General features: G+C 42.2%; 1 protein-coding gene across 1 annotated transcript; it reads right to left on the bottom strand.

Moving 5' to 3' along the window:
- LOC134591140 (peptide methionine sulfoxide reductase MsrA 1-like) lies at positions 1 to 25,836 on the bottom strand. The gene is made up of 6 exons (XM_063444447.1): positions 25,729 to 25,836; positions 25,443 to 25,511; positions 8,176 to 8,295; positions 6,373 to 6,477; positions 5,040 to 5,146; positions 1 to 733 (listed from the first exon to the last, which is right to left on the bottom strand). The coding sequence occupies exons 1-6, from the start codon at positions 25,799 to 25,801 to the stop codon at positions 575 to 577; spliced, it is 633 nt and encodes a 210-aa protein (XP_063300517.1). The 5' UTR covers positions 25,802 to 25,836; the 3' UTR covers positions 1 to 574.
- Between the last annotated feature and the right edge of the window lie 766 nt (positions 25,837 to 26,602).

Below are 26,602 nucleotides of genomic sequence, written 5' to 3'. Positions count from 1 at the left end.
TATGCAGAATTAGGGAAACTCATTTAATAAAAGCCACCATATAACAAGAAAATAAACTTCCAAGGAAAGGTATAGAATAGTAGAAGAGATTTGTTTGTGTGGGAGATAAAACATGACCTCGTTTTAACATGACTTAATCATACAGGATGGTGATCTACATGCTACATCAAGTTCATCATAGGAGTATGTTCACAATTAACCCTTACAATAATAGCTTGGGTTTAAACACTGGAACAACGGTCAGTATAGGTGAATGCTGAGATACAGACAGGGTAATTCACTAAACTGCAAATTCAAAGTAAATTTAAATTTAAGGTCAAAATAACAGGAACATTTCTGTAAGTCAGCTATTCTTTCAGATCGGCTCCTCTTGTCTGAAATTTGAAATTCACTTTGAATTCTCACTTTCTTAAATAACTCTGAGAGACAAACCTAGATAATTATCCTTTAAAATCTTAATATATAGCTATGATATTAGTCATTGTGTGGTTGGGAATAAATCTGGATATTGGATTACATCAGGAAGATCTCTTAGGGATAGTAGGGCCTCTATTTATTTCAATGTATGACAAAATTAATTCCCCAATGGGCATGTGACTCCAGTTCCCTTAATGCCACAGTAGCCTTCTGGGTTTTTGTGCAGGTATTGCTGGTGGTAATCCTCGGCGTAGTAGAAGACAGGAGTAGGGTGGATCTCTGTGGTGACAGCGCCCCAGTTACATCTTGCAAGTTGCTATAAATATATATATATAGATACAACAATATAAAAAAGTTGCAGTCACATTTGTTAATTAACAGCTTTCAATACACGTAAACCTTTTCTCTTTAAGCAGATTTGATGGTACAGATTAAAATTAGCAGGTATGATAGGTTCATTAGTCAATCTCCTTACTACATTAAGTATAATTTGAAAGATAAAAAACAGAAGGAAGGTACTAGCGCTAGTATATAGGTGTGATTCAGGTGAGGTAGAGCAGCAGCTATAACACCAAATTCTTATCTTTAAAATGGTTAAATAGTGAAGTAAAGGTGAAGCGCTGTATATTTAACCGTGAAAAGACGTATTTGTGTACTAATTACTAAGTGACAATACCTTAATGTTTATACAAAAACGTCCATTGGCGGTATGCAATACCTAAAAATATAAACAAATACAACCAAACATAGCGTATACTGTGATATAAATGGTATATATAAATATAGAGTGAAAAAATTCCCACTCACACTTTTAAGAGCTAAGTATGTATAGCTCAATATAATAGCTTGCGGGGTCCGTAGAGGCGACCCTATCCCTTCTTTGGTAAGTTTTCTTTCCCTTTCTTGATTTCTAGAGTGAGGGAGAACTGCATCATATGTGTTCTCCCTCACTCTAGAAATCAAGAAAGGGAAAGAAAACTTACCAAAGAAGGGATAGGGTCGCCTCTACGGACCCCGCAAGCTATTTTATTGAGCTATACATACTTAGCTCTTAAAAGTGTGAGTGGGATTTTTTTCACTCTATATTTACATATACCATTTATATCACAGTATACACTATGTTTGGTTGTATTTGTTTATATTTTTAGGTATTGCATAATTTGACATATGTTGTTCAAATAATGTGTAATTCAGAACAAAGTATAACATTAGAAATTACATGACAATGATAAAACATACTTTTTATTATTTAAATAGTGCCCTCATATTCCACTGTATCAGCAGGGCAAATGTTAAATTCCGTTCCAGTGATATTTTTGGCAAGGCTGATAATTATTGCCTGTGATCATATTAAACAAGAGGAAAGTGGCTTTAGAAAAGCTACTTAAGATATTTATTTATTTTGTTTATGACTTAAACAATACAGAAGAAGGAATACACGTGGTGATCCTATGAGGTTGCATTTGCTATTAGGGGCACGGGCTTTGAGATTTTAGGCATTTCCTGGTTACATCAGATGCCACTGCGGAAGAATTAGAGCTTGGGAACCTGCTCATAAGAGGGACATTTGAAGTCTTAAAAAAAAAAGACATTCTAAAAACATTATTTAGTGCATTATGCCTATAACAGCATAAATAACCAACTGCAAATCCCCTTTAGAACGGCCCTTGAACGTAAAAAATAATTACTTATGTAACCTTACGTTCGGTCTACGATGCATTGGCACATGTAAAACATGCAGTAGTTTAGAGTATAATATTGCCATTTAGTAATTGACCATTACAGTATTGTTTTCAGTAATATGTTTTGTTAATTAGATAGACTTTATTCTCCATGCATTGCTTTTCTAGACAGGTGAGTAAACACGTATTTCAGGGGTATTTGCAGTGGCGTACACATGACCCATGGGGCCCCGGTGCGAAAATTTATCTGTGGGCCCCCCCCCCACCCCCGCGGGCCGGGGCAGCAACACATGGCGGCGGGCACCTGGTCGCAGGGGTTGCAGGGCTGCGACCCCTGCGACCGCGGTATGTACTCCCATGGGAGTCCGGCGCTGGAGAAAGGTAAGTGCTGAAGACACACACACTCTCACGAACAAACGCATACGCACTAGCTAACAGACACACACATTTACTGACAGAGACACATTGAGCGGCAGACATACATACACACTCACTTACAAAACATACACTCTCACTGACAAACACACATTCACTAACAGACATCAAACAGACTTACTAACACACACACACAAACACACTCAGTAACAGACACACACAGTAACACACTCTTAAAATATGTTTGCTTTGTTTTTCTTATCTTTGTAAAACATATGACTTCTGGGGGATGACTACCTAGTGTCATCCCCCCTATGTTGTCTTTAAACCCATGCTTAATACAATCGACAGATATATATAGGAACTATAGAAATATAATCCACAAAGGATGCGGTCAGCAGTCTTTGGATCCAATTGCTGGCCCAACACACCCTCTGCTGGTTGTACTGTAACATGACAACATAAATTACTACACAGTATCAAGACGTTTACATTATTATTATTATTTTATTATTTATATAGCGCCAGCAAATTCCGTAGCGCTGTACAATGGGTGGACTAACAGACACGTAATTGTAACCAAACAAATTGACACCCAGAAAAGAGGGATTGAGGGCCCTGCTCAATGAGCTTACATGCTAGAGGGAGTGGGGTATAGTTAAACAAAGGGTATATGTAGGGGTAATGAACTTAGGTTATTTTTGACAATTACAGGAGAGGAGAATGAAAACCCGCTAACAGTTTTAATGATATGCTTTCCTGAAGAAGTGTGTTTTTAAAGATTTTTTTTAAGGAGTGGAGACTGGGTGAAAGTATAACGGAGAAGGGAAGGGAGTTCTACAAAAAAGGTGCAGCCCTGGAGAAGTCTTGGAGGCGAGCATCAGATGTGGGAGTACGGAAAGAGGATAGATGTAGGTCTGCGGCAGAGCGCAGGGGCCTTGATGGGACATATTTGTTTTAAATGGTTTTTATTTTTGTGAACAGTGCGTATAGTCAAGTACTTTACATTTATGACAATATGACTGTGTATGCCTACGCAGAGGCTTAGCTCAGATGGAAAAGCGTTGTATGACGGTGAGCCGTCCAGTGCAACAGGTCTAATCAACGGTTACAATATAACAATAACAAAGCGGTAACAAAGTGAACTCTGTACAGTTAACAATCATATGTTGGCTGATGACAATGCTGTGGAAGTTAGTAGTAGAAGCTCTTTGAGCATAGGTTGCGCGAGAGCATGCGTTCTCTCAGCCCCCTCTAGTGAGCAACGCAGGTAGAGTCAGGTACTTGTATTCTGAAACTTGCCATTGTATAAGAGCCATATAGGTGATCATTATATAAACAAAATGAGAAACGTTTGTCTTGTGTGTGTCTATGGGACATATTTGTGTGTTAGGGAGGATAGGTAGGTTGGAGCAGCATTATGTAGGGACTTGTAAGCAAGGACCAGAATCTTAAATTGAGCCCCACGTCTAACTGGAAGCCAATGTAGGGACTAACAGAGGGGGAAGGCTTGGGAGGTGCAGGCAGACAGAAAAAATTAGCCTTGCCACCGCATTCATTCTAGATTGCAGCAGTGCAATCTGGAAACACGTAAGACCACTGAGAAGGGGATTGCAGTAGTCAAGGCGAGAAAGAACAACGGCATGGACCAGCACCTTAGCTGTGTCTGGTGTTAAATAAGGGCGGATACGAGCTATGTTTTTTGATGGAAGCGGCAGGATTTGGCAATCAACTAGACATAAGGGGTGGAGAGGTCGGACATTGATGTCTGTATCTGCATGTTTCTGTAATCACAGAAGAATCCTATAGGCCTGCTCTGTCCACCTGTCGGACAGTGAATGGGATTTAAATTGTGCAACGGCGATCCTGCTAAAAACCTCCGTGTGCCCATTGTACCTAGATTGGTATCAGCTGATGAAGCCCACATAGGCTTAAACAGTTGTGTGGTATAGCAGCATCTCTCATCCGATATTTCCATTCTCGACTACATTTGTGGGCATGCTCCGTCTGATATGCAATTGGTATCAGCTATCTCTGCAATGAAGAAAGTGAGCTACGCCCTTACAAATCTATTTTACAGGGCGTCCTTGACACGTACTTCCAGACATGCACGCAGATACATAGACATTTCAAGAATTGCACAAATATGAATGTACTCTCCTAAATACACAAAGCTACAGACTGCCAGACATATATACACACACGTTCAGATAAAAACTCAAAAACATACATTTGCTGCTGCAAATAGGCATTTTGAAACAAACAAACACAGTTACACATTTGCAGACAAACGTTCATGCACTAATACATACTGCCAGACACACACACAGATACACATTATTAGATACACACATTCCAGGCATACACTGCCACACACAGATACACATACATAGAAACAAATGAATAAATGCATATGTCAAGCCAACCTGAAACATCTGTATCCCAGAAAGCAGACACCTACGGTTCTTTTATATTGCTGTGCAACATTAAAATTACTTTTGCTCATCATGATAAAATTTTTGGAAGTATCAAAAGCAAATGCAGTACCCTAATGTAAACTTTTACCTTTTGGAACGTTTCCTTTGATATTAAGGCGGCTTTCATCTGTTGGTCTCCATAGGTGTAGATCACAGAACGGTATTGGGTCCCTATATCCTCTCCTTGCCCCATTCCTAATAAGACAAGATGATTAAGTAGCTCTTGCAAACGGTTATCTACTTGAATGTCCCTGTCTGATACAGAGCGCATTATATTGCTATTTGAAAGTTATTTTTTACATATGTGGTATAAATCTCTACGGCAGGAAAGGTTTACATTAGAACACTCCGTACCGGATTCACTAGCGTATTCTCTGGCAGGGAAAGGGTTACACTGCAAGGCTGCAGTATTCTCTCTCACAAGAGGAAAGTAAGTTTTCAGACTGCAGTGCTACAGAATATGGTGGTGCTATATACATAACGGTAAACTGAAGGATCACAGAATTCTCATCCTGGTAGGGAAAGTGTTACATTCCTTGACTCCAGTATTCTTTTCTAAAAGGGAGAGTGTTAATCTGACAGAGTGCAAGATTTGTTATCAATAAGACAGTGTCTCTGGCAAGGAAAGGATTACATTGACAGACTGTAGCACTTTCTCTATTGCAAGGAAAGGGTTATACAGTCAAACAGCATGGGGTACCACTGGCATATCCTGCTATGTTCTCCAGTTGGCGCTGGAAGGGGTTAGAACGTTAGAGAGCAGAATTCTCCAGAGTGTGGAAAAGAGTGAAACTGTTGAGAGTGTCTAATGAAATAATTTTGACTCTGACAATGAAAGATAGCACTAGCCGGACACTCTTTTCATTGAGCTAAGCCCGGCAGAGTGCCCAAACTCTAAGCCAATGAGCAGGCCATGCACAGCAGAGTTTAGCTCTGGTGTGCTAATGTAAGTTCCTAGACTCTGGCTCTCCATGGAGGTTGAGACAAGCTGAGCCAAAGTGAGGAATCAAATTAAGGTGGGTTTGCGCTAGATCGTGTGGCACCAAACACAACACACTGTAGTAGTTATTTTGCTCGGAGTGTACCTATAAGATCTGCATTGAGAGAAAATACAATTTTTGTACCAAAAGAATACATTGTTTGCATTTGTGACAAGTGACCAGGTGTATGCAGAATTGTGATTTTTTTTCCCATTCAGGTACATAACATGATAACCCAAACGCAAAAGTGCCCAAAGAAATCTAATTAGGAAATAGGAGCGAAATAGGAGAAGCCTATGAGCGGCATCTTTAATGTAATGAGCTTTATATCCCAAAAGTTAATAGCTCAGAGACACTTTTACACACTGGGCAATTATTCAAAAGGATCTCCATGGACTCTGCTTTTAAAACATTTGTTGCTGGTGGAGGGGGAATAGTTACCCTCTGTTGGGTTGTGGTTCTCCCAAAATATCTTCAATAATGTTGAATAACTTATCACATTAGGGTCAAACACAATTCGAACAACCTCGACATGAGCTGTGAGACCTGTAGGTGAAAAAGAATGAACAACTGATAAGACAACAGGTAAGAAACAAAACACTACGCTCAGGAATATAGATACAGGCGTAATGTATGGATTATTTTTATGGCTGTTTTGTGTATTTTTTTTATTTTAAATTGTGCAAGACTAAGGTTAAAGGGACACTATAGTCACCTGAACAACTTTAGCTTAATGAAGCAGTTTTGGTGTATAGTACATGCCCCTGAAGCCTCACTGCTCAATCCTCTGCCATTTAGGAGTTAAATCCCTTTGTTTATGAACCCTAGTCACACCTCCCTGCATGTGACTTGCACATCCTTCCATAAACACTTCCTGTAAAGAGAGCCCTATTTAGGCTTTCTTTATTGCAAGTTCTGTTTAATTAAGATTTTCTTATCCCCTGCTATGTTAATAGCTTGCTAGACCCTGCAAGAGCCTCCTGTACGTGATTAAAGTTCAATTTAGAGATTGAGATACAATTATTTAAGGTAAATTACATCTGTTTGAAAGTGAAACCAGTTTTTTTTTTTCATGCAGGCTCTGTCAATCATAGCCAGGGGAGGTGTGGCTAGGGCTGCATAAACAGAAACAAAGTGATTTAACTCCTAAATGGCAGTGAATTGAGCAGTGCAATTGCAGGGGAATGATCTATACACTAAAACTGCTTTATTTAGCTAAAGTAATTTAGGTGACTATAGTGTTCCTTTAATCACCAAAAACAGAATTTAGCAAGCTAAATCTGAATGGTAAACCTGATTCTAGAATAGTTGATTTGGAAACAAATTTCCAACTCCGCTTTAGTCGTAGATTAACTATTAACAATTTTGTCAATCGCATATAATTTACGGAAAATCTGGTATTTAGTGAATACACCTGTATGGGTCCCAGCTCCCTGTGGAGTGAAGATGAGACAGAATGAAGGGAGCATAATTCTTTTTAAAATATTTTTGCATATGCAGACTTATTAGGGACACTTTGGTACTTTTATCTAAAGCTCTGGAATGTCTAAAGGGATTTAATATATGTAAAGATTATGCACATTCTTGGGTTATGAAAGTGTTACTATTATTTATTGGAAGATACTAGAGGACCTACCCAATATAATGATAACGATCAATTAAAACATTTGTATGGTACTGGGGACCAAATATATAAGATATAACGTAGAAGATATAGCAGCGAAACCAAAATCTTCCTTTTCTGTTACACCTAGTATGACTGTGCCACAATGCCTGTTAAGACCTGTTTTGACCAGACGGTGACATCACCACTAGAGGTCTGGCCACATGGGGGGCAGGTAAACGTGAGATTACTTGCCTGAACCTGTCCCTCGTGGCCCCTCCATCTTTCTTGCCCTGAACTTGTCCCTCGCGGTACCTCCATCTTTCTTGCCCTGAACTTGTCCCTCGCAGCACCTCCATCTTTTTTGCCCTGCTCCTGTTCAACTTCTGTCACTTCAGCACCAGGAGCCGACGTCACTGCTGTACTCTCAAACTTGCGCCAGAGTACAGCATTGAGGTCTATTGACTCTTAGAGTCTGTCTTGAGAAAGTCATACGGAGGACAAATACAGAGACAAAATACTCGCTAATTTGTCTCTATATATCTCTTGACTAGCTTGGAATGTCAGTGAAATTCCAACAAAGTCAAAATGTGTATTTCACAAATATACTCACTTTAATTGTTCTTGATAAAGCCATTTACCTGTGCACAACTCTTCATAAGTGGGATTCGGGGTATAACCTCCAGCGTATCCCACCTGTGTGGAAAAGACACCTTTCTGATTCCAAAACAGCTTCTCAACACCCCAAAAACAGCCCATTCCTTAAAAAAATTAAAATAAATATATAATTATTATTATTCATATAATACAAAAATGTAGTGTAGAACTGCTCAATGGATAATCAAACAAAAATATACAAATAGAATAAAACACATTTAAGAAAATAGGAACTTATGAATACTTAAGTACATCTAGTGCCAACTTGTTTTGCGGCACTTTATAATATGATGAAGGGGGAATTTAACAATAAATTAGACAACTACAAAATGTTACAGAAACAATAGGTTGATGAGGACCCTGCTAGAAAGAGCTTACAATCTAGAGATGTGGTATAAAAATACACAATAGTGAGCGCAGTGTGGGGGATCATAAATGGTGAATATAAATTAACCAGACTATATGGAATAACTCTAATACTAACACAAATAAGCAAACATTCAACAAAGCAAGAGTTGAGCATGGAAGGTACAATTGTGATCCAATTAAAGAGTTCCAATTAAAGAGAGGGAGGAAAAGAGTAATACAATTGAAAATTAAGATATAGATTCATAAAATATGCAAGATTAATAAGGTTAACCTTCCCAGAAAATCTTGGGGGGGGGGGGGGGGGGATTCCAAGCATAGCTTAATCATTTGACAACAGTAAATTGATACATTTCCTTCAAACCCTTCTGGTAAAAATTCTTCCACAACACCCAGGAAAAGCGATACTCATTGATGGATGACACCATCTACTTAAGTCGCCAAGACATAGACATCACTCATCGTGGTGACCTTCTCAACCTCTTCTAGTCACAAAAAAAAGAATATTGCACAAAGTGTCCTTGCTGGCAGAACAGGCATTTTTATTGCGGACCCTTTGCCTGACCATGACACCGCTACTTGTGGAGCCCCACACCTTTGAACTATTGTCCCTTTTGAGCCCTGTATGTCTATGGATACCAGGTGAGGATGACTAAGGCAGGACTCTAGGTTTATGCTCATACAGTTTTCTTTATTGAACCTACTGTATTTAGTTTCATGACCTGTATTTTTTTCCCCATTTAATGTTACTTGTCTTGTTTGTGTGTGCGCAAGACTTCCCTCCACCCCTCTGTGCTCAGGGGTTAACGAGCTATATGTATATACTGAATAGTGTCCTTCCTAAATTAGTGCATTCCTTACAGAATTGTTCCCATCTTCCCATTGTTGTTGAGTACACCATCTTTTATTTCAGCTACCTTTCTTTGCTTGTATTTGTTCCTTCATACATATGGGTACTGACTATCTATGCTATTTGCTGTATACCTACATATGATAAGCGTATATGTGCTCTAACATATTGTGCTCAGGGGTTAATGAACTGTATATATCTCGAGTGTATAGACCTGATAATGTTCTTCTAAACTGCATGCACTCCTTACGGTCCCCATAGTTTTAGAGTGTACTGGTGTTTTACATCATCTGGTTCTCTTCACTGTTAATGGTTACTTTATATAGTTAAGAAAGGCACTGTCAAGATCAGTTGGTCACATTTGACCACCTAAAACAACTAGCGCATCTTACCCCTGCCAATTTCTTCAGGTATATGCAAATTAGAGACTATGTACAGCAACCATTAGTGCAACAGGCCGCTAGGAAACCACAGACCTTCTTTGAGAGGATGTGTATTAAAGAAACCGCACAACGAGGCCTAATCACCAACCTATACACACACATATGTTCAGAAATGGAGGAATAGGGATCCCTAGCATACACAGACACCTGGGAAAGATATCTAGGGGAGGTACTAGAGGGAGTAGAGTGGAGAGAAATCTGGGAAGCTAACAATTCAGTGTCCATCTGCGTATCCCTTCAAGAACAGGCATATAAACGATGTTTAGATGGTACACTACACCGGCCAAACTGCATTGCATGAAACAAACACCAACTGATACCTGTTGGAGGGGATGCGGCCTTAGGGGCACATACATTCATATGTGGTGGGAATGCCCCCAAGCACAATCCTTTTGGACAAAGATATACAACCTGATTAAAATAATTTTTCATAGAGCGCCCAACTTAAACCCCTGGACATACTTGCTTAGCAGATCGGAGGGTCATATCCAAGATAAAAGAGGTATATCTAATGGACAACTTGACCGCCGGACTAAGAGGGACCATGACCAGCTTCGACAAATTGTGGGACCCATGGCAGAACAGCGATCTCTCTGACGAAATGACATCCACCCGACCCCCGTGAAACAGGGGTAGGAGTTAATTAAGGACCCCCCAGAGGAAACGGACATACCCCAGGGAACCTCACACAAAGCCACACTGCACGGGACTGACGTACAACCCAGCCCCTTCCCCCCCCCCCCCATTATTTTCTAGCTAACTCTCTACACTTTCTCCTATTCTATGTTCTTTTACTTTTCTCTCGATTCATAATATCGTGGGGGAGCCCGGGAACCAAACCTTACATAATTAGCGAATTAGACGACCCCAGGCCGGTCCGGGTACATTGCACAAGGGACGGGCGACGGAGTTTCCCCCCCGACCAAAACCTTTACCATACAATAATATTAGCTACATTGTGCTAAATAATGTAGGACACCACCCGCTAATGTACAGTGTGATAAACAATAACCACCAAAAGTGCACCGTCCTGTTGAAACCAGAGCTTGTCCTATTAAACGGGGATACAACATGAGAAATCTCGCTACATTCTGCACCCCTACTGCAATGTACCAATTGTGTTATGTTAACGACAAGATGAGCACACAGGACGTATATTATAGTATATTATATTTTATTATATCGTCTGTTATGTCTAATACATGATAAAACCCTTGACGAGTAGCTAGGCAAGCCTACTACTAATGTTTTGTTGGATACGCATTGAGCTATCATGTGTATAACAGTGTTCAAATATGTTGCGAATTAATAGGCTTTTGCACAAGCCATGTTGCTGATGTTATAAAACTACCCTTGTCAAGGGGGGCGGAGCTAACCACCGAGCTGATCAGATGCCATTGCTGACAGCTCCGGATCCAATCTTCCGTATCTCGCCTTAATCCTGAGCATCACCACAGATCCCACCACCCTAGACCCATACCCTGATTGGGGACACCGAGCTGCATCGATAGATGCCCTTTTTAAAAAAAAAAAGACACAGCAGAAACGGCAACGGAGGGCCGGGGCCTACTCCACGTATCCACTGCCCGACCTGACTGCACTCCTCGGAGGAGTTTACCAAGGCCTTGTACCCACCCTGTCTACCGAACCCCATCCCAGTCTGGTGGATAACATGCCTGCCATGGGAAGACGTTCCCAGAAAACCGTCACCCAGACAGAAGGGAGAGACATAGGGGCTATGCTGCAACGGCCCACTAGGCCCAAGCCAGCCCCAGAAGAAAGCCAGACGGCGACCACACAAATGGACCACGCTGATCATCCAGGGAGCACCGACTTCGGTACCATACCGCCAGCCCCCCCAGAGGGATCACCACCAGCGACCAAACATGACTTACAGGTACTCCTGCATGAATTCCACAAAATGCTAGCGAAGGAGCTTGCAGGACTCAGAGCTGACTTACAAAAGACTAACGACCGAGTGCGTGCCACAGAGGCTGACATGACAGAAGTCACAACAAATTTAACAAACGTACAGACCTCGGTGCAACAGCTCCAAAAGTCCCAACACAACCTGACCTTACACCTGAATGCCCTAGAGAACAGCCATAGACGAAATAATATTAAAATCCGTGGCATTCCAACAAGTGTCACATCAGAAGAGCTGCCACATTACATAAGAAGGCTACTGGCAACAATACTACCTCCAGCGAAGGCAAGGAAACTAATAACCGATGGAATATACCGGGTCGCAGGCCCCCTAAGAGCTCCCTCACAAACAGCACGTGACGTTATCCTACGCTGTATGTCCTCACAAGACAAGGGACAGATAATGGCGGCACTGCGGGACAAGACCCCACTATCATTTGAAAACTCCAACTTAACCTTTTACTAAGATTTAACGAGGGCCACCCTCCAATGGCGCTGATCACTCCACCCAGTGACCCAACAACTGCGAGCAGCCAACATGAGCTACAGGTGGGCAGCACCAGGATCGCTGATGGCCACGCATAACGGGACTACCCATACACTTACCTCTCTTGCAGAAGCCCCGACCTTCCTTGAAACTCTGGGGCTGAAAGCGGCGGACGCACAAACCATAGAGGGAACCTGGGACCCAGAGAACAGCGCCCCCTTTACCCCGCGCGCTGCCCCGGCACACCACCAGTCCACATGAATGCAGCTAAAAGGAACAACCACAAGGACACTGCACAGAGACTTTGTATAACCGGGCTCCTCGGACACTAACGATAAGAATGTTTTTTTTTCCTTTTTGTTGTTTTGTTACCTGTTTATCTGTTTATCTCAAATTAGAGACCGAGCGACAGACACTTATATCTATACTTATGATGAGATTGTTTATACCCCAGCTTATCAGTTCCCAAGCTGCACAGTATAGCAGACACATAGGGACCCCCCTCAAAGGCCCACGACCCCGCCACAAACACCTACCACCGTGCCAACACGCACACACCCAATAGACGAGACGACCCCCCCCACCCCCCCGCTAAACCCCTTGGTCAGGGGTAACAAGCAGCACATACCTAGCACTGAACACCACACTGAGATGGAAATGCAACCGAAGGGATGGCAAACAGACACAGGATCAACAAGTGACCTAAGCACAGCTTGGCAGCACCCCATATCGGATTTAATCCCAGTAATAGGAACTATATAGTAATGTTCGATAAACACACGGTTCTGAGATAATAATGTCACCTAATGACAACCAAAGCATATTCTCTGCACACATAGCCCCAGAACCACAAATCCAACCTCAATCTCAAGCTAGACATAACTCATGAGCATTGACATGTCCTGTACACCTTAGGAAGCTCTCATTTAACCTCTGGCATGCCCTATCAAACGTAGTAAATACACATAAAAAAGTGCTGTATAATCGTTAAATAACTCTCTGTCACACAAATGTATGCCTGTTTATAACCTATTCCTGCTGTTGTGGCAGAATAGGTACTTGTGTACCATTTATGCAAGATAAAATAAAGAATTTAAAAAAAAAAAAACTACCCTTGTCAAGATAAAAAAAAGAAAAAGAAAGGCACTGTCTATCTGTGATATCTTCAATCAACCTGCTTATGATTGTTATGATTATGAAACCAAAACATTCTGTACATGTACCATTCTTGTGCCAAATAAAATTATTTAAAAAAATAAATAAAAAAACAATTAAATTCTGCATCTAGAGGTCACTGCATATGCAAACAGAAGGTGTTCCACTGTTTGATTAGCATGTGGCAGAGAGATACATGGCATCAAAGTGAAAAGAACACTGAGGATAAATGGATCATCTTCCAACAAATATTAGAAAAGTACATTTCTCAGTATGTACCATTGGGAAATAAATATAAAAGAAACAAATTAAAGCCAATGTGGCTTAGTAGAGAAGTAAAACAAGAGATTAAAAATAAGAAAAGGGTCTAGTGTGTTTATTTCCCTAAAAAGCCACACATATGACACTACTCTACTGTCATCTTGTATATTATTTTTCCCCAATCGTTGAGTTAATGTTTCACAAGACATGTTTATTGTCTATAACAAGTGCAGCACTATTGACATTCATGCTATATCTGTGCCTAATCGTTATACTATATTGCCGTGCTCACTCATGCTATCTGTTGTACGTTCTGCTGAGTCTAAAGCTTTTGTCTGTATGCACACTGCAGCAATCTGCTTACTTTACCGAGAATTTGACTACGACCTCTCTAAGCACAGATTTCTATGATCCAACTCACTGTTATTATGCGGATCTTGTGAAATAAGTTTATGTTTCTAGCCTGTTTCCTTAGCATATTATCCTATTTCATAACAAAAATGTGCAACTGTATATCGCCATGACTTTGTATGCATTACTCCACCTGTGCCTGCTGTCGTGGCACCACAGGAATGTTTGTTAATCCTATTTGCACCAAAAATAAAGAATTTAAAAAAAAATAAAAAATAAGAAAAGGGCATTTAAAGCATTTAAATTGGACAAATCAGATGCATCTTATAAAAGATATAAGGAAGCAAATAATGCGTGCAAAAAGGCAATTAGACTTGCTAAACTTCAAAATGAAAAAATGATAGCTAAAGAGAGCAAAACCAACCCCAAAGCATTTTTTAAGTACATAAATTCTAAAATAAAAAAATAAAAATGGAAGTGTAGGTACACTAAAAACTGAAACGGGGGTGTTAGTTATGAAGACCAGGAGAAGGCAGGAATTTTAAATAACTATTTCTCCTCCGTATATATTAAGGAAGAACCCATGGCAATAGATGTGCAAATGATTGCTACTAAAAACTTGCAGAATAATTGTAATTGGTTAACTCAAGACAAGGTGCTGCAGCAACTAAAGAAAGTTAATATAAACAAAGCTCCAGGGCCTGACGGTATCCATCCACGTGTAATTAAGGAACTAAGTGTAGAAATAAGTGAACCTCTGTTTGTAATCTTTCAAGATTCTTTTCTTTCAGGAAGTGTTCCGGAGGATTGGAGGAAGGCAGATGTGGTTCCTATATTCAAAAAGGGTTCAAAATCCTTGCCTGGAAATTATACCTGTGAGCTTAACTTCTGTGGCTGGTAAAATATTTGAAAGGTCATTAAGGGATAATATTCAAGAATTCCTTGAGAAGAACATGGTTAACAGCAAAAATCAGCACGGTTTTATGAAGCACAGGTCATGTCAAACTAACTTGATTGCGTTCTACGAAGAAGTAAGTAGAAGTATACATCAGGGTGTTGCAGTGGATGTGATCTATTTGGATTTTGCCAAGGCATTTGATACAGTTCCACACAATAGATTAGTGTTCAAACTCAAGGAAATCAGTCTAGATGAAAATGCTTGTTCTTGGGTAGAACATTGGCTTAAAAACAGAGTACAAAGAGTTGTCATTAATGGTTAATTTTCAAGCTGGACAGAGGTGGCAAGCGGTGTCCCACATGGGTCTGTTCTGGGACCCCTTCTATTTAACATGTTTATAAATGATCTTGAAGACAGCATTGAAAGTCATGTTTCAGTGTTTGCAGATGACACAAAAATTTGTAAAATAATACAATGTGAGCAAGATATTACTTTGCTGCAGAGGGATTTAGATAGACTGGAGGACTGGGCACTATAATGGCAGATAAAATTTAATGTTGAAAAATGCAAAGTTATGCACTTCGGCGTAAAGAATACACAAGCAATGTATACCCTTAATGGAAGCAAATTAGGGATAACAACACACGAAAAGGACTTGGGAATTGTTATAGACAACAAACTATGCAACAATGTGCAATGTCAATCAGCAGTGGCCAAGGCCAGTAAGGTATTGTCATGCATGAAAAAGGGCATTCATTCTCGGGACGAGAATATCATTTTGCCTCTTTATAAATCACTGGTAAGACCACATATTGAATATGCTGTGCAATTTGGGCACCTGTTCTAAAGAAGGATATTATGACACTAGAAAAAGTGCAGAGGCGGGCTACAAAATTAATAAAAGGAATGGAACATATCAGCTATGAAGAAAGGTTAACAAATTTAAACCTATTTAGTTTAGAAAAACGTCGCCTGAGAGGGGATATGATAACATTATACAAATATATTCGGGGCCAATACAAACCATTGTGTGGAAATCTATTCACAAACCGGACTTTACATAGGACACGAGGCCATGCGTTTAGACTGGAAGAAAGAAGATTTTGTCAAAGGCAAAGGAAAGTTTTTTTTTTACTGTAAGAACAATCAGGATGTGGAATTCTCTGCCTGAAGAAGTGGTTTTATCAGAGTCCATACAGATGTTCAAACAGCTACTAGATGCAAACTTGCAAAAACAGAATATTCAAGGAAATAATCTTTCAATGTAGGGTAATAACTGCTTGATCCAAGGATAAATCTGACTGCCATTCTGGGGTCAAGAAGGAATTTTTCCTAGCTTGTTGCAAAATTGTGCTTCAAACTGTTTTTTTTTTGCCTTCTTTTGGATCAACAGCAAAAAAAACAAATGTGAGGAAGGCTGAACTTGATGGACGCATGTCTCTTTTCAGCTATGTAACTATGTAACTATGTAAAGTTCCTGCCTAAGCAGTGAGAAAAAGCATTGAATGAAATATACTTACATTTGTTTCTGCTGAGACCATTCTATCATATGTTAAAAGCAATGCATAGTGTTATAACCCCATAGACTGTAAGCTCGTTTGAGTAGGGTCCTCTTCAAGCTATCATTTCTGTAATTTTTTTTTTTCAATTGACCTATTGGCAGTTAAATCCCCCACTCTTATAATATTGTAAATCTCTACGGAATCTGTTGGCGCTATATAAATGCCAATATTAATAATAACAACAACTATTTAGATATTCTGTCCCCCCCCCCCCCATCCCCCACTCCCCAATTACACAAAAAAACACAAACAGTTTTACTGACCTTATATCATCTGGCGCAAAGGTCTCGCCATGGCAGAGATCATCAATACAGATGATCTCAGCCAATCCAATGCTTCCCCGATTGTCATTTACTCATAGCTGCATTTACTCAAAGCATCACTATGAGGAGTGTTCGATGTCTTTAAGCAGAACATGGATATGCTGAAAGTCAGTGCTGCAACCTCTCCAGGACTTCACCTATGAAGTCCCTCTAGTGGCTGTCTAAAGGAAAAACTCAGAAAATACATTGTTTACACTGCTGATCCTCCAGGAGCAGTCTGGTAATATGCCTTTAAGGGCTAGTGTGCCTTTAAAGGCTTAACATTATGGTGAACCGATTGTAAATTTGTGTTTCATGTCTCATGTGATAAGAAAGAATATGTGTCTAACCAATGTATGTAACTAGACATATTTATAAATCTAGTCTAAATCTAAAGCTATAAACTGGAAACCTCAAGCATATAAAATCCATCTTCATAAGCAAGCAGAGGAGGGAAAACTGCCGGAAGGACAAGAACTACAATGGGTTCCTGTCTGTTCTTATGGGCCATGCAGCACATGAAATTGCATGGATCTTGGAGCATGGAGAAACTTTGTAGAATGGATTTGGAGCAGAGAAAGGCCCCTCTTATGTGCAATGAACCTAGGGTAAATTTGGGGCTGCAACGCCCGACTGGGTATTGCTGAACAGGGACCTAGTCGGGCGCTGCAGCTCTTTAAGATCTCAGCAAGGCAACACGCCATATGCCTTTTTTTTTTAATTCTTTTTTTTTGTATTGCAGGTGGGCAAAAAATTTCCACAAACGCCACAACAGCGTGTATCACCGTATATCAACATATAAAAGAGCTCGACAGTGGCATGTGTAATCCCACATTTTTTTATTTTTTTTTTAATTCTTTATTTTTGTTGTGCATATATATATATATATATCACAGGCAGATAAGAGGTGCCCCAAGAGCAGTCCTCCAACTTTTCCCACGCTCAACATGCGGGGTACGAGATGGACAAGCACATTTTGTAATAATAGAAACAGTCACTTGTGTATGTAGCTATATGGTTAATTTATGCTAGGTCTATGCGTTGGCTATGCTTTGGAAGTCAAGTACAGTGTATGTATAACATTTAAAAATAAAATGCGTTTGCCTGCGCCGGGGTTTGACTTAGCTGTGGGAACGTACAACAGTAAGCTGTCAAAAGCAACAGGGTAAATCAATGTTTCCAATGTAACGGTGACTAAACAAACTCTCCCCCGATAATAGTTATAAATTGGGTGATGCTGACGTTGTGAATATTGATATTATAGGTTCCCTGAGCAAGGGTTATTCGAGGGCATATGCCCGGTCAGCCCTCCAAGTAGGCTACTATAGCAGATTTAGGTATACTCAGTGAGATACATTCATGTGTACGTTAATTATATAAGTGCATATAAAATAAACAAAATGAAAACCGATAACTGTTTCAGCTTTCTACTTTGTGCAGTGGTAGTTTGTTTACTTTCCCCTCCTTTGTACCTCCCCTCTTGTTCATTTTAATAAGTATGAAGTCCTATATTGGCAGCAGTGGCACAACCGCTTGTTAGGTTACATGAGCTTGGAAGGAAACTCCTAATAATAAGGCTCATTGCTGTGATCTAAGACCGCATATTAAGTTCTGTGTACATTTTTTAAATTAAAGATAAGAGAAAAAATGATATGCAAACCATAATAAACAAGGTATGTGACAGTCGAGTATTATTTTAAACCTGTATGTCTAAGCTGTAGGCATTTTAGCTGCTTAGGTAAAGGGGTCTTCTCGTGTGTACTCATTAAGATAGGTGCTAGCATGCTTTCGTCGTTGCATGAGACGTTCAGTAAATAAGTGGCGCGCAATCTTAAATGAATCGGTTCCATAACAAATATGGCACACTGGCTTAGAGAGTGACGTCTAAGTCTGGAGTACCAGGTTACTGTATTACAGGCTAAGCGAATATGCTAGTAAAATTATTAGTAAATGCAAGCTGTAAATGTCCCTGTGAGTTCAATTTCTGTGGCGAAGATAAGTAAGGCCCCCCATCGGGAAACAGAACAACCTAAAACATATTAAAACATATTAAAACGATGTGGCTTAACAGGAGCCTAGTGGGGGTAATCTGTGGACCTCTTTGCACCGGCCTCAGGTACAACATTTATCCGTGTGTGACTGGTTTTATGTTCGCCAGTCTCTGTTTATGTAGTGACCGCTACGTATGGGTCGGGTGTTAGTCCCTGAGGTATGAATGGGACAGTTCTCGTCGGGTCCCAGGAGTACGTTGGCGAGTTAATTCCTTGCCGGCCCATCTGGGTGAGGGAGTCCGGTGGTAGGCCCAAGGCCTGCAGTAGCTGCGCCGTGTCGGCTGGGTCCTGTATCTTGTGGGAGTCCGTTCCCTGGCGGACTGCGAGCGTGTGGGAAGGCCGCCAGCGGTATTGAATGTCATGCCTTCGGAGTAGTGCGGTAAGCGGCCAGAAGGAGCGCCGCCATGCCAGGGTCTCATTCGAGAGGTCAGTATAGAAGTTTAGTGTCATGTTGTCGAATTGAAGGGGCGTTTTACCCCTTAGGGCTTTGAGGACTGTCGTTTTGTCCTGGATGTTGCGAAAGGTAACAATTAAGTCTCTGGTGGCCATGGTGCAGTCAGGGCTAATGCTTTTAACGTGTGAGGGCGCCAGTATGTTTGCGAGCAGTCGTTCAACTACCTGTGGGAGCTCCGCATTGGGTATTGCTTCTGTAACCCCTCGAACCTTCAGGTTAGTTCTCCGCCTAGCGTCTTCATATTCTGCAAGGCGGTGTTCGTGGTTTCGCTGTTGTGTTTTCAGGTCGCTCACAGCCCGCTGAAGTTCCCCAATATCTCTGGTGTTGGTTGTGGGGGCTTTTTCGAGGGCGCCCATGCGGGTCGTCAGGCTTTTCAGGTCTCCCCGTACTGCTGTGATGTCTTTTTGTAAAGTCATTTGTAGGTCAGTGAGCAGTTGTTTTAAGACCGCTGTAGTTACCGGAGCTGAGTCCGGGTTGGGTTTGTGCTGCTGTGGGGGTTGTCCCGCTGTGGGTGTTGGTAGATACTCTTCTCCGGAGAGGTCATCAGAGAAATCAGAGCAGCCTCCGTGGAGCGCCGCCATATTGGACCCGCTTGGGCCTCGTGCCTGTCTCCACATATCCCCGATGGTGAGCCCCGAGGTTGGTTTATCCGCGATTATTTTTTTTGTTTTTCGTCCCATGTTGTCGGGGACACGCAAGGGGTCTTGGCTTATAATTGGGGGTCTGTCGAGTGGGTGTTTCCCCCCGATTTTGCCGTTTGTAGCCCGGAGCTCTCGTTTAATGCGGCCGCTTGCTCCTGTAGTTAGGCTCCGGCTCTTCCACATTTTTGTTTTTATACATACACTAGTTTCATCAGTTATCGCCTTCAGGTCATTCAACATTTAGCAGTGATTGTTTGGCATAGCAGGGCATCACACAATTTATACGTGGAGGAAATGTAGTTGCAAGTAGGGTATCACTACATGTCAGGTGTTAGTCTTGGCAGGCTAGGCAATAAATCTGGGTTACATGCTGACATACTTGCTATATTGTGAGGTCTCTAGGAGTATCATTTTGACATATATATACACTATACACTTAAGCGCTATCAGTAGCTGACAATATGAGTTCACTGGAAATAAACATTAACAAAAACAAAATGACGGGGACTACAGTAAGGGAACTGCTGCAGTGCTTAAAGCTAAGTGCTAAGAGTATCGTGGGGGGTTGGGGGGTTGCTCCATGCTACGTAAATGGGTAAACCTTAACCGCTTAGGAGGTATACTCCATACCGCGACAGCCGAAAACATGCTCTCAGGATGCAAAGTAAGGCATGTCCGCCGAGAGGCACAGTATTTGGTGCTTCAGCCTATGCCCAGTGCATGAATGTCTCGAGATTTGACGTTGTTAGCCTCTTCAATGGCGCCCCAGGGCTGAGATTTAGCTCCAGCGGTAGACAGTGGGATGGACCTCTGTATAGCAACCCGGTTTGCAGCTGTGACCATAGAGGGTAGAGGTATGCCGCGCTGGTCCCAGGTTCTTGGGTCAGATGAGGTGCGTGCGTGTGGGGCTTGCTTGGTAATCCAGCGTGTGGGAGCGAGTGCTTGCGCCAGAGCACCATGGTGCCGTTTCCTGCCTTGTTGATCGTTGGTGTATGCGTAGCCAGATGGCTGCTCTGGGGGCTTGAGGTAGGGGGCTATAGTGGCGGCGCCGGACTGCTGGGCGGTTCCATAAAGCCACCGCTCTCACTGCTTGATGATAGACCACACCACGATTGCAGAGCCGGTCAAAAGCCTCCAGGGGCTGCGTTGGTGGCTGGGTGCCTGTACTCTTTAACTTGGGCCTTTGCTGAGCCACCATCTTGGCTGTGCCTCGACGGTGTGGTACCTACTGCAGGCGTCATAGTCTGTAAGCCCGTCGCCAGGCCTGATCAGTGCCCCCCTCCCTCACATTTTTTTTCCATAACTGTGAGTGCTTGAAGTCAGATAAAGTTATCCAAAGACTGTAGATGCCTCTAATATAAAATGAATTGCATGACTGTAAATGTATAACAACTCCAGGGCGGTGAGTGCCCAGAGTAATAAATTCACACATGGTTGTGAGTGCATAGAATTTAAAGAATCACTATAGTGTCAGGAAAACAAACTCGTTTTCCTAACACTATATAACACTTAGGCCCCCTCCTCACGGCCCCCCTCCTCCTGGGCTGAAGAGGTTAAAACCCCTTCAGCCACTTACCTTTATCCAGCGCCGGTCTCCCTCGGCGCTGGTGACCTCTCCTCCCCTGCCGTCAGCTCCTGAGTGGAGCGGAATGCGCATGCGTGGCAAGAGCTTTCCTATGGACGTTCTGCACACTGAATGCGATTTTTCGCATCCAGCGTCGCAGAAGCGCCTCTAGCGGCTGTCAGGAAGACAGCCACTAGAGGCTAGATTAACCCTGCAATGTAAACATAGTTTCTCTGAAACTGCTATGTTTACATCTCAAGGGTTAAAACCTGGGGGACCTGGCACCCAGACCACTTCATTGAGCTGAAGTAGTCTGGATGACTATAGTGTCTCTTTAATTCCAAAATTGTGAGTCTATGGAACCAAACTTAAATTCCAGGGCTGGAGGCTAGAACCAAAGTTTACAGACCTTTCTGTATTACTCAAATAATCAAAAACAGTTTTCAAAAGTTGCTTGCTATCCAATTCATTTACTTCTCATTGGGCTGTAATACAGCTCAATGAGAAGTCCTAGCTGGGCGGGCAAGTGCCGTTGTGAATGTGTACGTGATTGGAGAGCTGTGTGCACACAGCTCTCAGACATTGATTGTCTTGCCTGCCTAAGGGGGCAGAAACGATCACTAGACCACCAGGGAAATAAAGTCAATTTTTGATGTCTGTGAGCTCTGGGAATGCATATGCTCACAGACACATTGACACTTGGGGGAGAAGGCAGGCGCACTCTAGCACACTGATTAACAGTTGGGTAGGTGTTTCTGAAATTATTTATAAAAGCACAACTTTTAAATAGAAAGCAACACTTTTATAAACTGCAATTAAAATGAGTATATCTTCATACAGGCAGTACAGCAAGCTAAAGCGCTGTATGTGTGTGGAGGTTTACTTTGTGTAAAGCGGACTTTCTTGCAAAAAGATGCATAGTAGTCTCTGTTAATTGTTCCTTATTTTGTGAATTCAATGTTATACATCATCTACATCTGGTTACCGGTCACTTTATTTCAATAGGCATATACTGGTTTTACTGTCACTAGTTAAATTACATATCACATATATTGCTTACCATGGCCACCTCAAGTGGCTGTCAGTATGAGAGGCACTAGAGGCACGTCCACTGCACTAAATTAAACTCGGTCACATGATGCGGAGGTCCCCATAAGAAAGCAATGATTCAGTGCTTTCCTATGGGGAAGTCTGAATGGATGCATTGGACATTGGGAGATGAGTCCATGCATTCTCCGAGACGTTGTGGGAGGCAGAGGTGTGCAGCGCTGAAGTTGAGTAAACATTTTTTCTATTTTATTTTAATGCACCTGAGTAAGGAAGGGGAAACCTAAATAATAGTTGAGACAGGGACACTATAGCATTAGGAATAGTGTTCCTTTAAGTGATACCATATGTAGCTGAGATGCATATAATCTGTTTATCAGTTCCAAACAAATTAAATTTTTATGTCTTCTGTTTGTATCAGCCTGCAGATGTAACACTGCAGATGTGTCAGACAGGGTTAATGACTAAAGGGAGAATTGTCAGGAATTCATAGTGAATTTAAAAATAATAATAAGAAGAAAAAAATCTTCAAGTTAGCTATGCTTACAGTTCGGCAACTTAAGCCTTAAATGTGAAATTATTTTGTATTTCCCATAATGTTCACTTTGGTGAATAACCTGGATTGTGTTCTGTTCTAAAAAGAGGTCTAACATACTAAAAGTTGAGCAATCTCTATGGAAACCAGCATGGGCGTAGGAACCCCAAAAAATCTGGGGGGGATACAATTTTTACTTGCCGGGTATATTCTTATTCCGTAAACTAGGAATTGTTTATCCCATTGTACAGCGCTACGGAATTTGCAGTCGCTATATAAATGATTAAATAATAACATTAAAGGGTCACTACAGGGAAGGGGTTTTACTTACCCGGATACAGCGCCGGGATCCTCCTGATTAGAACCACCCCTACCCTTCCCATGAATATTAGAACCACCCCTACCCCTTCCATGCACAAAAGAACCCCACCTACCCCTTCCACGCATATTAACCCCCTACCCCTTCCATGCATATTAGTACCCCCTAACCCCTTCCATGCATATTAGAACCCACCCTACCCCTTCCATTCATATTAGTACTCCCTAACCAACCAACTCCAATAATTTTTCTACCTCCCCCTCCTCCCATCCATATTAGTAGCCCCCCTAAACCCTTCCAATTATTTTTCTACCTACCCCTATCCTTATTAGTAGCCCCCCTAACCCTTTCCAATTATTTTTCTGCCATGTTAACTAACGCCAGTGCTGGAGTGCCGCCGTGTTTACATTAAAAGGCCTGCAGGGACAGGCTATAGACACCAGAACCACTACATTAAGCTGCAGTGGTTCTGGGGACTATAGTGTTTCTTTAATGTGAGGTAAATTAGAGATTAGTGCCACGAATAATATGCTAGATTGCCTACTTACAACCAGATGAGGATGATGATGGGCTCTAGCTGCAGTCTGGCTCCACTGGTCTGGTGTAGAACAGGCTCTCTGGAGGCTGTTTGTAACTGTGGTCACAAAAATCAATGTTCTGGGAGAACGGGAAGCAGCTCCATTTTTGGGGGGCCCTTTACACAGCTCAAGGTCTGGGTCCCAGGGTCCACCTTCATGTTCCACCAATGAGTTTGTTCACAGGGGGTGGAGTGTGTAGGGCATGTCCTGATATGTGTGTAAGGAATGCATTGTGTGAATCTGTGTTTGTATGTGTAAGGGCTGCAAGGTGTCTTTCTGTGTATATACGGGATGCAGTGTGTGCGTCTGTAAGGGGTACATTGAGTGTGTGTACAGGGTGCATTGAGTGTGTGTAAGGAATGCATTGTGTGTTTCTGTGTGTGTAAGGGTTGCATGATTGTGTGATTGTGTGTGTGTGTGTGTGTGTGTGTGATAGATGTCAATCTTTCTCCCTCCCTTGTCACCCTCTTTCTCCTCCTCCCTCCCTCCCTTGTCACTCTCTTTCTCCCCCTCCCTCCCTTGTCACTCTCTTTCTCCCCCTCCCTCCCTTGTCACTTTCTTTCTCCCCCTCCCTCCCTCCCTTGTCACTTTCTTTCTCCCCCTCCCTTGTCACTTTCTTTCTCCCCCTCCCTCCCTTGTCACTCTCTTTTTTCTCCCCCTCCCTTGTCACTATTTCTCCCCCTCCCTCCCTCCCTCCCTTGTCACTCTCTTTTTTCTCCCCCTCCCTCCCTTGTCACTCTTTTTTTTCTCCCCCCCTCCCTTGTCACTCTCTTTTTTCTCCCCTCCCCTCCCTTCCTCCCTCCCTACTATCTTCCTCCCCCCTCCCCTACCTATGTTGTAGCGTGGTCGAGTCCTGTATGGTCCGCGGGTACAGGGAGCTTTTGTTTCCTGTACCCGGCAGGACTAAAAGGAAGTGCACACTCAGTGTGCACTTCCTGTTAGTCCGGCCGGGTACAGGAGACAGATACTACCTGTACTCGCGGACCATACAGGGCTCGGCCACGCTACATTGAGGGAGTGACAGGAGGGAGCGCTGAGCCCTTCCCTCCTGTCAGCCCCTCTCCTCATGCTGCGCCCGGGCGGTGAGCCCTCATGGACGCACCAGCCCGGGCAAAGCTGCAGCCGCCTGAGGCTCTCTACAGAGCGCTCGGGCGGCTGCAGCATGAGGGGGGCCGGCGGAGCTGGGGGGGATTTCCCCATAACCTGTCCCCCCTGCATGATTTGCTAGGGGGGGATGCGTCCCCCCCATTCCCCCCGGTTCCTACGCCCATGGAAACCAGTGAAGTCTTCAGGGACATTCAGTTGGTGCCTTCTCATCATTTACATTTTTGCTCCACTTCTTAGAATAGAGGATGTGGATAAACGTCCCCCAATGTGTCACGATTATATAATTCCACCCTGGGAGAGGGAAGCTTACTCAGTATTTTTTATATCTCTCATTAATTTTGGGTGCATGCTCACCGAACATGGCCAGTTCCATGCCTGCTGGGAATGGTTCCAATGTCGTATTTCCATTTACAGTATGTTTTGCTGTAAGAAAAAAAATTACATAATTAGAGAAAAAGGCAAATATTCTGGCAGATTCTTTGAGTTTAGTTACTGAATTACTTAGGATAATAAATTCTGTGTGTAGAGAAGGTCACTAGAGTGAGATTATTAACTTGTTCATTTCCTACTTTCTCAAAACAAGAAAAAGTTTGCTTAATAGCGTTCTAAATGAAAACAGGGCAGCCACACTGGTTCTTACCAGCTACTTGAAGAGTCTCAGCCCGTCCTGGTAAAGCCTCCTGGGCTGTGGGTAGAACAGTTTTGCTCGGCATAGCTGTGGGATTCAAACGTTGAAAAAAAGCACGTAACAGCTTAAAGTATTTATAGTAGTAATTAACAGGAGGGGATATAGGTCAAAGACACACCTCTAAGTAAGCATTGGCAGAGAAAAACTGCATTTGATACTAGAAATGAAAAGTCATGAGACAGCAAAAGGACATCATCCCTGTTCCACCTACCGCAAGGTGGCATTTGTACACTAATGTACAGGGCCAAGCAGGGTTTTATAAACATGAGAACTATTGGGACATTGTTGTTTCTTTGGCATAATGACCAATGGATTTTATTTATTTTTTATAATTCTTTATTTAGTAATGACAGAGGAAGTCACTTATCACAGTTGTACGGCTTATGCAAAAGCCTATGCGTAATTTGAGCATGAGTAGGTGTTTTTAAATTATACAGTGTATACAGAGCTCGTTTCGTATCTTGAATGGCGTCAAGACTCATTTTCCATCTCTCAGTGTTTATAAATGCAATACAATTGATAGTAACAATAGAAACAAAAATACTCATAACGGAAAACATTGTTAACTTATTGTAACAGTTCGCTAAGTTTGGCATCTTGTCTTGGTGGCTGTAGTGTGCTGCACTATAAGCCAGGATACCGGTTGTCCCGGCCCATGTGCATAAACAAAGATAGGGGAGGGGAGTGGGGGGAGGGGTCAGTCCTGTTCGTCTTTTGAGTGTCATGTCTGTTGGTCAGTGCTCTGATTCATGTTTTGTTGATGTAAGTTACCCATGGCTCCCATGTCTTGGTGAATGTTTTTGTGGTGCCTCTGATTTGCGAAGTC

This window comes from Pelobates fuscus, chromosome 1, assembly GCF_036172605.1.
Source record: "Pelobates fuscus isolate aPelFus1 chromosome 1, aPelFus1.pri, whole genome shotgun sequence".
Classification (NCBI taxonomy): Eukaryota; Metazoa; Chordata; class Amphibia; order Anura; family Pelobatidae; genus Pelobates; species Pelobates fuscus.
The sequence above is the reverse complement of the archived record's forward strand: the minus strand, read 5'-3'. Positions and strand labels throughout refer to the sequence as shown.